The 14,308-nt window shown below is 48.9% G+C and overlaps 4 protein-coding genes across 4 annotated transcripts; 1 reads left to right on the top strand and 3 right to left on the bottom strand.

Annotated features, from left to right (window-relative positions):
- Positions 1 to 237: 237 nt before the first annotated feature.
- Positions 238 to 2,197, top strand: ACHE_20944S (phospholipid:diacylglycerol acyltransferase; the record flags this gene model as incomplete). Its single annotated transcript, XM_043285303.1, has 2 exons — positions 238 to 564; positions 626 to 2,197. 2 exons carry the CDS (start codon positions 238 to 240, stop codon positions 2,195 to 2,197), a joined length of 1,899 nt encoding a protein of 632 aa, XP_043134008.1.
- Positions 2,198 to 3,457: 1,260 nt separating this feature from the next.
- Positions 3,458 to 4,821, bottom strand: IPC1 (phosphatase PAP2 family protein; the record flags this gene model as incomplete). The annotated part of the gene is made up of 2 exons (XM_043285304.1): positions 3,458 to 4,340; positions 4,400 to 4,821. The coding sequence occupies 2 exons, from the start codon at positions 4,819 to 4,821 to the stop codon at positions 3,458 to 3,460; spliced, it is 1,305 nt and encodes a 434-aa protein (XP_043134009.1).
- A 3,811-nt stretch (positions 4,822 to 8,632) lies between these two features.
- On the bottom strand, positions 8,633 to 9,575 carry ACHE_20946A (VIT1/CCC1 transporter family protein; the record flags this gene model as incomplete). The annotated part of the gene is made up of 2 exons (XM_043285305.1): positions 8,633 to 9,161; positions 9,220 to 9,575. 2 exons carry the CDS (start codon positions 9,573 to 9,575, stop codon positions 8,633 to 8,635), a joined length of 885 nt encoding a protein of 294 aa, XP_043134010.1.
- Positions 9,576 to 10,486: 911 nt separating this feature from the next.
- Positions 10,487 to 10,930, bottom strand: ACHE_20947A (uncharacterized protein; the record flags this gene model as incomplete). The annotated part of the gene is made up of 3 exons (XM_043285306.1): positions 10,487 to 10,499; positions 10,554 to 10,658; positions 10,719 to 10,930. The coding sequence occupies 3 exons, from the start codon at positions 10,928 to 10,930 to the stop codon at positions 10,487 to 10,489; spliced, it is 330 nt and encodes a 109-aa protein (XP_043134011.1).
- Between the last annotated feature and the right edge of the window lie 3,378 nt (positions 10,931 to 14,308).

The following is a 14,308-nucleotide window of genomic DNA, read 5'->3' on the forward strand; positions in this document are numbered from 1 at the left end:
GGCTGCTATTCGGGTTGTATGTGCGTTGCGTTGAATGTGAGACCGAGGAACAGAAAGAATGACGTCCGGATTTTCGCTGATCACGTTGTCTGTTGGCCGCGTCGGACGGGTTTCTTTTAATTTTTCAAGTTTGCTAACTTGTCGCTCTTTTCATCCATTCTCTCCTTTTATTCTATCGTCTACCGCGTTGTTGTATTCTACTCATACACAATTATCATTATTCCCCGAAATTAGACGATGCTCCGCCGTCGCCTGCCCAAGGAGGACGGCAACGACCACCACCGAGCCTCCACCTTTCCAGCACCAACAACGACCCACGAAGACAAGACCCAGACACAAGACCACTACCATGGAAACCAGGAACGCCAAATTATCCTGCGGCCGCGGAGTAAACGACGCAATGGGTTGATATTCGCGCTGGGCGGGCTCTTTGGGATCTTCATTGCGCTGTTCTTCGCGAACCAGCAGGAGGTTATCAGTTTGGATTCGTTGATGGATTTGAATCTCGATGCGTTGATTGATGTTATTCCGCAGGGAATTGTGAAAGATGCGAGGGAGTTCTCGGTTCGTGCTATATTCAGTCCGACTACACTCATATGAATGTCGCTAATAACGATGGCGACAGCAACATGAACGCGAAGCCGTCAGCTACGACCCCTTCTCCGTCGGCCTGCACCTGCAATCCCAAGGCATCACAGCAAAGTACCCCATCGTAATGATTCCCGGCGTCATCTCCACCGGCCTCGAAAGCTGGGGCACCGAAGCCACGTCCCGGCAATACTTCCGGCGACGCCTCTGGGGCAGCTGGAGCATGATGCGCGCATTGGTCCTCGACAAAGCAGAATGGAAGAACCACATCATGCTGGATAAGGAAACAGGACTGGATCCGCCGGGGATCAAGCTGCGCGCGGCGCAGGGGTTCGATGCGACGGATTTCTTCATCACAGGATACTGGATCTGGAATAAGATACTCGAGAATCTCGCGACGATTGGGTATGATCCGACGAATGCGTTTACGGCGGCGTATGACTGGCGATTGTCATATGCGAACCTCGAGATCCGCGATCAGTATTTCAGCCGGCTAAAGTCCTACATCGAGACGGCCGTCGAGGTCCGCGGGGACAAAGTCACCCTCGCCTCGCACAGCATGGGTTCCCAAGTCGTCCTGTACTTCTTCAAATGGGTCGAAAGCGACGCCTACGGCAAAGGCGGCAAGGATTGGGTCAACCGCCACATCGCCAATTGGGTCAACATCAGCGGGTGCATGCTAGGCGCCGTAAAGGGCCTCACAGCAGTCCTATCTGGCGAAATGCGCGACACGGCCCAACTCAACGCCTTCGCCGTCTACGGCCTCGAGAAATTCCTCTCAAAGGAAGAACGTGCCGAGATCTTCCGCGCCATGCCAGGAATCTCCTCCATGCTCCCCAAAGGCGGCGAAGCAGTCTGGGGCAACGCAACCTGGGCCCCCGATGATCAACCAGGCCAAGCAATGACCTTCGGCACCCTCCTCAACTTCCGCCAGGACAATCTCACCGCGGCGACCGAATCCTCCTTCACGCACAAGAACCTCACCACGACAGAAAGCCTGCAGTACCTCCTCGACCAAAGTGAAGACTGGTACAGCAAGCACATCCGCAACTCGTACTCGCACGGCGTCGCACACACGCGCAAACAAGTCGAAGCGAACGAAAATGACCCGCGCACGTGGCTCAACCCCCTCGAAGCACGGCTCCCCTTAGCGCCGGATATGAAAATCTATTGTTTCTACGGCGTCGGCAAACCGACCGAACGCAGCTACTTCTACCAACAAGAACCAGACCCCCTCGTCAATCTGAATGTCAGCATTGACACAACAGTGACAAACACAGAACACGGTGTCGACCACGGCGTCGTCATGGGTGAAGGGGACGGCACGGTGAACTTGCTTAGTACGGGGTACATGTGCGCAAAGGGGTGGAAGATCAAGCGGTATAATCCGGCGGGCGTGCAGGTGAAGGTGTACGAGATGCCGCATGAGCCGGATCGGTTCTCGCCGCGTGGGGGGCCGAATACGGGCGATCATGTTGATATTTTGGGTCGCGCGTCGTTGAATGAGCTTGTGTTGAGGGTTGCTGGGGGGCAGGGGGATATGATCGAGGAGACGTATGTTTCGAAGATTAGGGAGTACGCGGATCGCGTGCAGATATACGAGGAGTGATCCGTGTCCCTTTCGCTCTATATATAGATAGGTCTGTATGACTCCCTCATGTCTTGATATCCATAGATTAATGTATTATTGGTTGACACACTTCTGGTTAACTGTTACTGCTTTACTTCTATTGCAACGATGCATGATAGAATGTTGGAACTGGATTATAAAGTATGGACACGAAAGCAAGCGTTATTGTACAAGATCATAAATCATAAAGCTATCGGATTAAAAATGCGGGTAAGGATAAGGTGCCTCATCATGTCACACAACCCCCGGAGGGAGGAGCGACCGTACGAACCGATACCACGGCCGCAAGGTAGATGAATAGGGCGGAAGGTAGTGTATTATCGGAAGACGTGGTTAGTCGTGGAAGGTGCGAAAGAGCAAAGCGTCCCCGATAGCAAGCAAAAACAGGATAAATAAGTGGGCGATGTCTCCGTCAAAACATCTTCCCCACTGGCTTGATTCTTCAAGCCGTTGAAACCATCATCCAAGAAAGGTCCCCCAAAACAGACCGGCTCCTGATAACCCAAGCTCTCTGTTCGAATGGTTGACATTATAACGGCGGACGATATCCAAGCAGAGTCCGCAGGTTGTCAAAAACGAAGCGAGGGTAAGAAATCGAAAGAGATCGGTTGGGCTCCCTCTTCTTCCTCTTCTCTATATCTCAAATGCAAACGGTCGTTAAATCAAGCATCACGCACAGGGAATGAAGTGCGAGCAAAAGCGCCAAACTTTTGGTTTTTCATCATATATCCCCAAACCCAGGCGCCGAGCAGTTGAACGATGGACATGAAAGAAAAATATTGTGAGACTGGTCCAATCAAGCGTCCAGTCGGATAAAGAGTGACTAGGGTCGGAGTCGAAAACAAAGCCCAAGAATCGGCAACAGTCAAAGACCGCCGAAACCAAAAGGGCACACACAACGCCACCGATATTAACATTATGGACGGAAGTTCTTTGAGAGACCCAAGAGTTGAAAGTGCAACAGGGTCCTCCACAAATGCATGTACAGTCGAAGAAAAAAGCAGAGCAGAAAATCCCGCAGCAAACAGTGCCGTTCAAACCAGGCAAAGAAAGCAACAAGAAGCGATTAAAAAGCGTATGTGTCGAAGTGGCTCGATGCAAAACGAAGAGCAAACCCCAGTATGTCGTCTAATACAGAGCAAAAACGCCGTTCCGGGAAGAAAATGCAATCACGCAGATTAAAATTTTTTGGTCGAACACGAGAGGCGAACTTCCAATTGTTTGGGTGGAGTTGTGAGATTATGGACTCACGATGTGATGCCGCCCAGACTCAAGGTCGGAGGCCGGAGAGACTAGAGAATCACTCTCCCAGGCGTAGTGGTCATCCACAGGGCTGAGAGAGCCAGACGAGAACGACGACGAAGAACCAACAGTCCATTCGTCGCTGTCGAGGGTCGAGAGGCCGTAGCCGTAGCCCGGAGCAGCATCACCAACCTCGACATAATCGTAGTCCCAACGGAAAAGCTTATCAACCTGAACGCGCGGGAGGAAACGAGTCTTGGCGAAGTAGAATGCGATAGTGGCCAAAAGACCACCACCGACCAAGTCGACTGCGTAGTGGTGGGAGAGGTACATGGTAGCCCACCACATCCAGAGCGTGTAGGTGACAAACAGAGGCTTCAAGCGGGGGAAGACCTGGCTCATGAACAGAGCAGCCAGAGTCGAGTCCGCAGCGTGCAGCGACGGGAAGGCACCAAACACCACAGGAGACTGCTTGAAACCAGAAGTGTACAGGTCGATACCCAGAAGTTTGTCAATGCGAGCCAGACCCGCGGGGTTACCCTGCATTGAGTAGTCGGCCGGAGCCAACCCATACAAGTTCTCATACCATGGAGGCGAGCACGGGAAGAGCAGCTGGATGGCAACGGCAGTCATGCTGATGTATCCGAAAGTCCGGGCAAAAACGGGAACGAACCCGGGAGGACCGAAGATAAACATGATCAGGGAGGTGACGAAAGGAGCACCGTAGTGGCAGAGACCATACGGGATCCAAGCAAGAACGTCAAGCACCACATTCTGGTGAGCGGACAGAATGTTGCTGATGTTGGCGCCATAGAGAATGTTCTCCAACGCAGGCAGCACTCTAACCCAGATAGCAGGGCGCCAGTCACTTGGAACAAACCTGCGACCATTGTTAGCGGCTTTTTGCGACACAACAGAAAAACGGGTATTGTAACTTACTGGCAAGCGTAGAAGAACAAAAGCCACCCAGCAATGGGCAAAAACGGCAAAAAGAACTGACGAGTAATGGGAAGGAGAAGAGAGACGAGCAGCCCCGTAAACATAGCCGTCTTCCCCAACGGCCCCGGAGACTCGATTATAGTCAAGGAGAAAATGCACACGATCAACAGCAGCAAGTATTGGAAGTCGTAAGGCGTCCACCGATGACTCTGTAGCGATCTAAGCGTATCGACGGGCGAGAAGGACGTCTGCAGCGACGACAACGAGGAGGTAGGCGTTATCCGACTTCGTAGCTTCGATCGGAGCTTGCGTCGCATCCGATGAGGGACGAGGAGCTTCATGGAGCGCCATGGTACTTGAATCTGAAGCTTGCCGAAATGGTTCTGCGTGCGATCCTTCCACGATGGAAGGGAGGAATTCATATTGGCGGGAGGGTTTAGTTTGACGTTGTGAAAATCAAGGATTTGTTTCTTTGTGTTGGGTCTGATGGTTGTCGGAGGAAAAACAGGCAGAACGAGTTATCAAACTAGGCTTCCCCCCAAGGCAGAACGGGAAGGGCAGAACACGCGAGGCCTTGGGAGAGAAAGAGGGGAAGGAGCGCTCAAAAGTTGAAAGTCGACCCGAAGTAGATAACGTTGGTGTTGTTGTTGCTGCAGTTATCAAAGTCCGCGGGATTCCGGCAGTAGTAGATGCAAGAGGACAGAGACGGAAGGAGAGGAGAGGACGGGGGAGGAGCAGGAGGGAGATCACGTTGTAGTAAAAGGGGGTTTCCGTCCCTTGACGCAAGGCGGAGACAGCTTGTTAGAAGCTGGACCAAGAGTCACTACCACGAAAGCCGTTGAACTTGAGGTATTGACGATATTGTAGGACAGAGTAGAAGTGAGAATAAAAATGAGGAGAGAGGAAAAAGAGAGAGATGAAGGGACCTAATGATTTTTGCTTTGCTGGAACTGAAAAAAAGACGCCCAAAAAGGGAACGGAGCCGTGACTTGGGCGGACAGCGACGGGTATTGTCACGATACCGTATGGTATTGGTACCGTGTCATGGCGTCACGTCGGAGAAATACGCTGGCCGAATACAGCTAGTCTGTCTTGATGGGGTAATACACTAGACGCACTAATCTACTTTAGGTATATATAATGCCTGAATAGTATCCCAGGCACACAAGGCGGACTGTTCGGAGCAAACGGAAGCCGACCGCCTGAAATGTGACCGGAGCGTACACCAGCCGGTAAAAACGAGATCCCCTGTCGAGCCCAATTTTGGTTGGCCGGTGGCCGCTGTCCACCTAGAAACGCACCGGTAGCCAATCCCAACCCGAGGATCTCCAGAATCAATTTCGCAGACTCCACCCGGTCACCCTCCGTCAGCGGCATCCGATGGCCCCGAAATCACCGACTTATGGGCCAAGCTACTAGCGCGGGCGGTGTGGTGGTCCTTTTAAAGGCGCCTCGAGGAACTTGTCAAATAAAACGCGCTCTTGAAGAAATGATGCTCTAAGCGCCGTGAAAGGATCGGCACATTAAAAGATTCTCCTGTTGGGAATCTCGACCACTATTGTATGAGCTTGTACGAGTACAGAGCATATACTTGTAATTGCGCCCCAGAGCGTCAACAGGGCTATGAGCGCTAAGCCATCTCATTCTATTCCACGATCGCGTTAAAATATCCGCCCTTGAGTTACAGAGATAATCTTGGAAATCTTGGTTATTAGTCAATATGCATGAAATTTTCATACCGTCACATACGGTGCCGTACTCCGTAGCGGTAATCCTGGCCATTAGTGGTAATCATCACACGAGACCCTCCCCAAAATTGGACGTATTATCGAAGTCTGTTGTATCAAGAAATAGCTTTGACACAGCACATCACGGCAAGCCGGCTGTACAGTACGAGTACAAGATCCGAGTGATACTGTCATGCTTAGACAAGTGCAGAGTATGAAATGAATGAGATGAGATGAGAGGCGTACTACTACTCCGTACCCCATAGCATGCTGAATGACAACTGCAGCTGTACAAGCGCTGTGCGCTGCATGTCGCTGTCATATGATGAAACAAACGTGCAGAAAGGATTCTCGGATCGGAGGTTGCTCTCTTAGCTCCGGCGAGTACATCTTGTGCCTGTTCACATTAGCCTGCATAAAATTGCCTTTAAACACCTCAGGTAAGGTTTGTCCATATGAAATCATCAAACCACCCAAGACAATTAATCTTAACATGCAGCGCATTGCAGTTTCAAGTCCAAAGACAAGGCGTTTTCTCGTATTCGTGTGTGAAGGCAGCAGGATACTCCGTACAGTAACTCTGTACGGAGTTAAGTTACATGAATCGAATCGTAATACGATACGCCTCCCGCATACTTGCTCCGAAACTTCTCATTCAACAGGAACTGGAAATTGTGCATATTTTGATATCACCGCGCCACTGTTGGATCGTGGTTGCACCATTCCGTGGTATACATCATGATATATCATCTGTGTTTTTCCTGCCCTGGGACTAGGTGCGGGGATACAGCCATCTTGGATAATAATTGTTATCGATGATGCTGAGATATGATTGATTATCGGATATGCAACCGACTTGGTTCTGACCAGGATACAGTCGAGCTAACCGATCACTCGATTCCCGCATAACTGACCTCTTACAAGTAGATGAAATCATTTCCATATGATCTTGGCTATACTGCATACTGCTGCTCACTCGTGCATACCTCCTTCCCACAACACACCAAATGTATGCCAGCATGGATTTACATACCGCGAAACCTCGGCAGAAACTTACTCGTTAAAAAATCCAGAAAAATCCAACCCCAACCTGACTCGATGATGCCAATGATATCATCCATACCGGAAACGTCTCCACTAAAAACTTCCCTACCTCCAGATGGGACGGCACGACACGGCTGTGACATCCACGACATGCTACATTCCAGCCGAGAAGCCGTGGAATGGCCATGGAATATTCGACCTGTACCCTCGTACCTGGTACGGCATTCCGAACAGGTTTCGAACACTTGCCTGGTGCGGCTACCTCAAACGAACGGTGTTGGGATCGTTGACATCATGGTCGCTCAAAAAGGTATTGTATAAACTTGAAGGGTTCTATGGTAGGTCATTCGATGGTTCATGGCATGATAGCTTTGACTTTTGAGTTAGTTGCTACCGGAAGGCAATGTGAGAAGCTCATTGTGTATTCGTTGGAAGAGAAACCTTACCTGAGGCTCTGATTTGGATCACTTCCGCACTTCCGATTTGGTAGGAGAACCTCTCATCTCTGGCTTCAATTACATTGTGCTGAATACGGCTCTGCCATATAAGCATTCAATTGCGATTATAAATCTATTTCAGTCAGAGGAAAGGGTGCCGGATTCAAGAAATCATTGAATTTTAATCAACTCAGCGAGTCTTTTTTTTTTTTTTGTTCAGAATCAACATCAAAGTCAACGATACTGACCCAAGGTCTATGACCAATGTCTGTCTACCATGAAGACTACTTCATTACTGATAATGGATGGGAAAGTTTCCCATCCACTCGCATCGAGATACTAGCACATACTACGGTAGAGGCAGGCCTGGAAAACCTCTCGTCAGTCCTCGTAATTGGTCGGTGGTAGATAGTTCGCAGATCATCTACTCTGATGCAACTATTCGTTCGTTCCTCTGGGGCGTAGTACAATCACTCCATGAGACTAATCCATGCACGGACATACGGCCCCAATCACCTGCATCAGAGCAGCTATTTTAAGTGTATACTGCCAATACCAGTTCCAAACACGTACAACAACCCCAAGAAAACCAAGTCAACAATGGTATTGTACCATACGTACAAATTATCTTAGTGACAGCATGGCTGAGCAGGCCAAACTGGACAAGCTAAGCCCTGTGGACATCCGAGTTGTGGATATCTGCATCGCCTTGTAAGATGAGGCTGATGGATGCTTACTGCACAGCCGGTATATACCATACGTTGTATGGGGCACTGTATGGTTTTGGTAAATAATGGATACATACTGGTTTTTACGAGTACTTGTTGCAAGTGGGCAATTGCTTGGGGGGATTACGGCGTTAATGAACGTGACCCATCTCGGCAGGTCCAGGCATCTAGATTCTTGAACTGTTTAATATAATCTATACAGAAATCAAAAGTCCACCGACTGTATATACGATATGAAAATGCGACATAAACATGATCATAGGACATTAACCGAAACGCCAAACGCATGCAATCCGTCTATTGACCCTCCCCAGACGAAGCAGCCAACATCGAGAAACCCTTGACCAACCCCATTGCTGACCCCGCGGCGACACCACCCACTAGGACCATCTGCAATCCTCCAACCAGACCTCGCCGACAATTCCGCGATCCTTTCCAGCCGCTTACGAAGCATGTCTTTGAATACCCGAAGACGAACAATGCAACCGCCATCGTTGCGATGGACCACTTCAGAGCAAGGAAAGCATCGAGCGGACCGACAAAGAAGTATGGGAGCAAGGGCACGAAACCACCAATGAAGTAGCCGAATGCGATTGTCATAGCGCAGATCAAGGCTCGCGAGTCAGATGGTTCAGGGAGGGTGTGATGGAAGTTCATGAGGAAATTTGGGAGCATAGGAGACGAGGAGAGGTGATTGGTGAGTGCGGAGACGAGTTCAGACGGGAGTTCGTAGGGAGCGAAGATGTCAGAGATGGTTTCGGTGGTGGAGGGGGGATCGGAGACGATCTGTTGCTTAGTCTCTTTCAACGTCGCATAGTACGATTCTCTGGAAAGAACTCCGAGTCAGCTCTGGTTCCTACAAGTGAATCTGCACAGGCACTTACTCTTCACTCTTCGCACCCAGGTATCCTCCCAGACCCATGGAGATGGCACCGGCGATAAGCTCCGCTAACCCGCCAAAAACGACGACTTTGGTGTCACCCAGCGCAGACAACCCGGCTGTAAGAGCAAAGGGCACAGTCATTCCGTCAGACAGGCCGATAATGGCATCAGATACTGTCCGTCCATCGATGGCCCAGGACGAGTCTTTCTGCTCTTTCTTCTGGCCGGTGGTGGGTGATTCAACATCTTCACCATGATGCAGAGGCAACCGATGTTCCTTTTCCGAGTCGACGTCTGAGAGTCTACCCGGAAGGGGAGTATAGGTAGCCACGATGTTTTTCAGCGTCGCGAGAGACATTCTGTGATGGTTTGCCCAAGGATTCGTGAAGTCGTCCGTAAAGTTGTCTTGAAGTAGATCATCAAACGGTGAGGAAGGCCAACACACCCTAGACAGTTACACAAACACCGGTCCAGTCACAAGCACGAGCAGGAACAAGCACAAGCTAAATAACCGACCTCCCCTCGCGTATTCGCCCACCGACACGAGCCGAAAGCGCAGGTGATAATCGACCAACCATGACCGCACTCGTCTTATGCACCTATCGAGGAAAGCAGATCAACACACGTGCCAGCCATTTCCGGTCGAGAAAACCCCGGTGGGGCGGGTCTTTCCGTTAATCCAAGGCACGTGGGCGGTCTGATTCGTCGTTAGGCCCTTGGCTAGTCTTGGCTCTGGACCTATCAGCGTTGTGCATTTGGTCAGTCTGGGTCAACCCCGCAAGATCTTGCTTGTGCTCTGATATACTCGGCTTTATCAGGGTCTGCTTGTCTGCTCGGTAGCTGTCAGCATAGTCACGGGTTCGGCTGAATGACTATGGCAGTATCACCGGATGAACTTTGACTATTGTGAGGCAACATCAATTGATCACGAACAAATACTAGGGATTGGCTAGACGACGCCGTTGTAAGACATTATAGCTAAGTTTCGAACAGGATACCTCCAACTCGCGAGACAAAGAGGTAAATACGAGTATTCAACATCTGGATGTGATGGTTGAAGTGAGCATGCAACACTATGAAAGAATATGACCCGTCTATCGACGCGACCACTCGACGCTGATTATATATTTGAACACTTGGATTGAACGTAATAACAAGAATGCTTTCAAATCAATAGCGCCTTTCACTAATGCACCAATGGACATTTTTACCAGCATAACTCCAGCGTAAGATCATGCATATCAACAACGACATAACCCGACGAGAGATTCATTGCGAGTACCTGCAGAGACTTAGTACCGACTACAACCCAGTCACCAGACCAGGACAAACTCACGGTCTTCTCTTCTCAACCGCCTGATCCTCACTCTTGCCAGCCATGTTCCAAAGCCGGCTCTTGTACGCAGGGAAAGAAGTGTGGTTCCACATGTTCACCAGGATACTATCCAGGGTCAGCTTCGTTTTCATCTCTTCGTCGCTTTGTAGGGGCGGGGGGACCAACCTCTGACTCCGATCGACGTAATCCTCCTCCTTCAACTCTTTCACCCCGACCGTCATACCATCCTTGGTAAACATGACATTGCGCTTCTCCATCTTCTCACGTGTGGTGTTGGTCACTTCCTGGACGATGCTGTAGACGATGAAGCCGACGACTACGAGGACGGCGATCACGACGAAGAGGATAACGAGAGGGAGGAGGCTTGCTCGTGCCATTTTCCTGGTCTGTGTTCGATTGATAAGGATATACTTGATAAGGATATAGGAGATTGTATTGTTGTGTACTCTGGACGAGTAGAGAGCTGGTGTTCGTGAAGATCGTGGTCCGTGAGTCGTTGATCGAGCGTAGGGCTAACTGATTTGCGTTGTATCTAGGGAAAAGAAGAGTCAGCGACAAAAGCGAAGAAATAATCAAAATATACGAGAACGTACCTGCAGAATTGGGTGTGAGAAGAAACAGAATGAACGAAGGGAGGAGAAATACTGGGGTTAAAAAGAGTTTGACGTCAGGGAAGGGTTTTTCTTTGCCAAGGCGCATTTGCGGCATATTATTTGGTTGCCTACCGTGGCGCTGCCCCGTAAGGCTAAGCATTATTTATAGACTATATTAGAATAAAGGGGCTGAATTGACTGAATTGTATTCTGTGCCCGTAGACGTTAGAACGATCGGCCGGACTAATATGTATGTATCACACTGGTATGGGGTGCATAATTATGCTGTGCCTATGCGTGTGCATAACCCACAATAAGTCCCCGATTCCTGAAGTTAACATTGTGACTGGAATACATGGAACTATTCTTTGCAATAGGTAATCATCACGATGTCTAAGAGGAGACTGGGATGGGCTCACGGAGCCTGTAATTACCTCCATGAGATCTCATTCCCACGACACCTGCGCATGATTCCGAATCAATATTGCCTAACTTCTATATACGGCAGCCTGTATGATTAGGGAATCCTGTCATATGTCACTGGGTTCATCTTATGATTTCTAAAAGGACACCTTCTTTACATCCACAGACACATCTTTTCAGCCCAGCAATACCAGGTCAGCCATTCATTCCTTTTGGAGCTAGCGAATTGACTGTCGTTACTCAGGGATTCTTTTCAATTGAATATTTGGCATTTCCACTGATATTGATCGTAAAAATATCCATAGTAATACCGTATACATTTTCGATTATAACGAAAGTCTGGTTTTAGGACTATCCCATAGAAGACTTGCCAGATTCATGTTCACAACAGAAGCAGCCTCCTAACATCGGAGACAAAGATATCTTGTCAGCAACAAACATGAGCTTCCTGCTGTCAAGGTCCCTCCTTCTGGGCTCGATCAGTCTATTGAGTTGTCACCCATCTGGATCGATTATGTGGGCTCTGTTTTCTCACACATCCCGGCTCACCCAAGAAGAGAGGATGCTTACCACCAGATTGTCTGGAACGATACCGAGGACGCCGGAGTCAAAAGTATTTCTCATTGTCCTTGCTGATTACCAGACCGTTTCGGGAAGAAAAAAAGTTCTTCTGGGCATCTCTTGCCGGACATTTCGTCCATAGTTTGTTGGCCATGCTTGTATGCAAACAGGCTTGATACCCTGATATGGCTAGTGTTCATATAGACCCCGAGGGTGGGGCACAAGGCGTCCTTGTCCTTATTCAAACTGTTATAATCCTTAAGGAGTTGTGATATGAACTTCTTCTGTTTGGCTGATTCCTAGTCTCATTAGAATGTAGACAACTTGCTTTCGTCGGTCATGGGACTCACCGTAGCAGAAGTAGGATCGATTCGGCACAGTTGCATAAGTGAATCATGTGCCTATCGAGGATGCAAGGTGACATTCCATACTGCCAACCCTTCTCCGCAAGATGGTAAAGAGCTCTCTTGCTTCATTTTGGCTTTGGAATGTAGAGATTGTTCCTCTGAGCTTCAAAAGAAGACATTCAGTGCTTTTGTCTTTTATTCTCTCAAAAAGCTGTCTTTCCTTTTCGTTTATCTGCCACTAAACCGGCTCTTCTTTGAGTTCAGAGAACAATATGCCCGTGACGATTCGATTTCCCTGCGAAATCGTCGATTCCACATTCATAGAAGCCGAGTAGAACACCGCGGGATACGATACTGTGCTTTGACCCTCTTTTGACGCTCCTTGATGTCATCATCCAACCGGGTTATTTCGCCGTTAAAATTGCTTTGAGAATACAATGCGAAGAATGGCTCTCGCGAGCCGTCACTCTTGTGAATCCTGGTGGTACTCTCTTAGTTCTTGGAAGCGGAGAGAACGATGAATTGAAAACCTAGCTGTCAGGAAGAACAGGGTTGAAGCAGTCAATCAACGGCAATATCAAGGAGAGACGCCGGAATCTACATGATATTGCTAAGATCATTGTACCATATTCCTGTTATCGTTATCTTTACTGATTCTCTAGAGTTTAGAGGTAGACAGACATTCCCAGACGCTTTGCGGCACAATAAACACGGCTGCAATGCGCTTATAAAATAATTACTTAGAGAGCAATAAGGATTGCTTCTTTTTCTAGCGCCGTTCTATACCGCATGTCCAAGACATATAAAAACAGTCATCTCCGCAGTTCCTCAACCTCTCATCTCACCCCAACATGACTACCAAACAAACTAACACCATCCGAAATCCCGGATCCATCTAATTTTGAGGTCATGAATTTATCCTTCTTCGCCAAATGCAGCCATCTACCTTCACCAGCAGAAGTCCGAGCACAGGCCAAAGCCGAACATCTCGCAGGAATTAACCCAGACGAGAGAACAGTTCAGGATGGATTTCATGACCTCCACCTGTGCTGTTTGAAGACATGGGTCTATTTGTCAAATGGGGAAGCGACACATATCTGTCAGAGGCACGGTGCTTGTATGCAATTGGCAGGCTTATCGGGGATATCGAAACGGTTCCTGAAGTATATGGTTGGCATACGGATGGGGACGAGCGGTTCGTTCACATGGAACATGTTCAAGAACAAACTTTGGAGCAGTATGGGACACAATGGAACCCGATGAATGAAGCGCAGTCTGCTGCTAATTCCCAGCGAGCCTAAAGAAGCTACGCCAAGTTGAGCAGGATCCTCTAGACCCATTCATAGGTAATTCCTCCCTATTAAGACACAATACCTTGTAAGATCTAACTTCGCTTCTCCTCAGGCAACATTTCCCGAGGACCCCTCTACGACAGAGCCTTCCACATAAGCTACATGTCTGAAGCAGGCTCATTCGCGACAGTCCTCGATTTCCACAACTGGTTCACATTCCTCCACCGGAGAATAATGCCCGATCCCTACTCCGTCACCATCCAACCATTTCGCCATAACTTACCGGATTTCAGCACCATTGTGTTTACACATAATGATTTCCATCGCAGTAACATTATTGTAACGCCCTCTTGACCATATCGTCTTCTGGCAATTGTCGATTGAGAGTAGTCTGGTTGGCTTCCAGCTCACTGGGAAGCTCGCAAAGCATTGTGGAGTGTTGGTTGGGAGGAAGAATAATTTAGAAGTATTTGTCGATAATCTTAGATCTATATAGTAGCACTTGCGAGCCGTGGGACTACTATACTTTGGCCATGGGG

This window comes from Aspergillus chevalieri, chromosome 2, assembly GCF_016861735.1.
Source record: "Aspergillus chevalieri M1 DNA, chromosome 2, nearly complete sequence".
Lineage (NCBI taxonomy): Eukaryota > Fungi > Ascomycota > Eurotiomycetes > Eurotiales > Aspergillaceae > Aspergillus > Aspergillus chevalieri.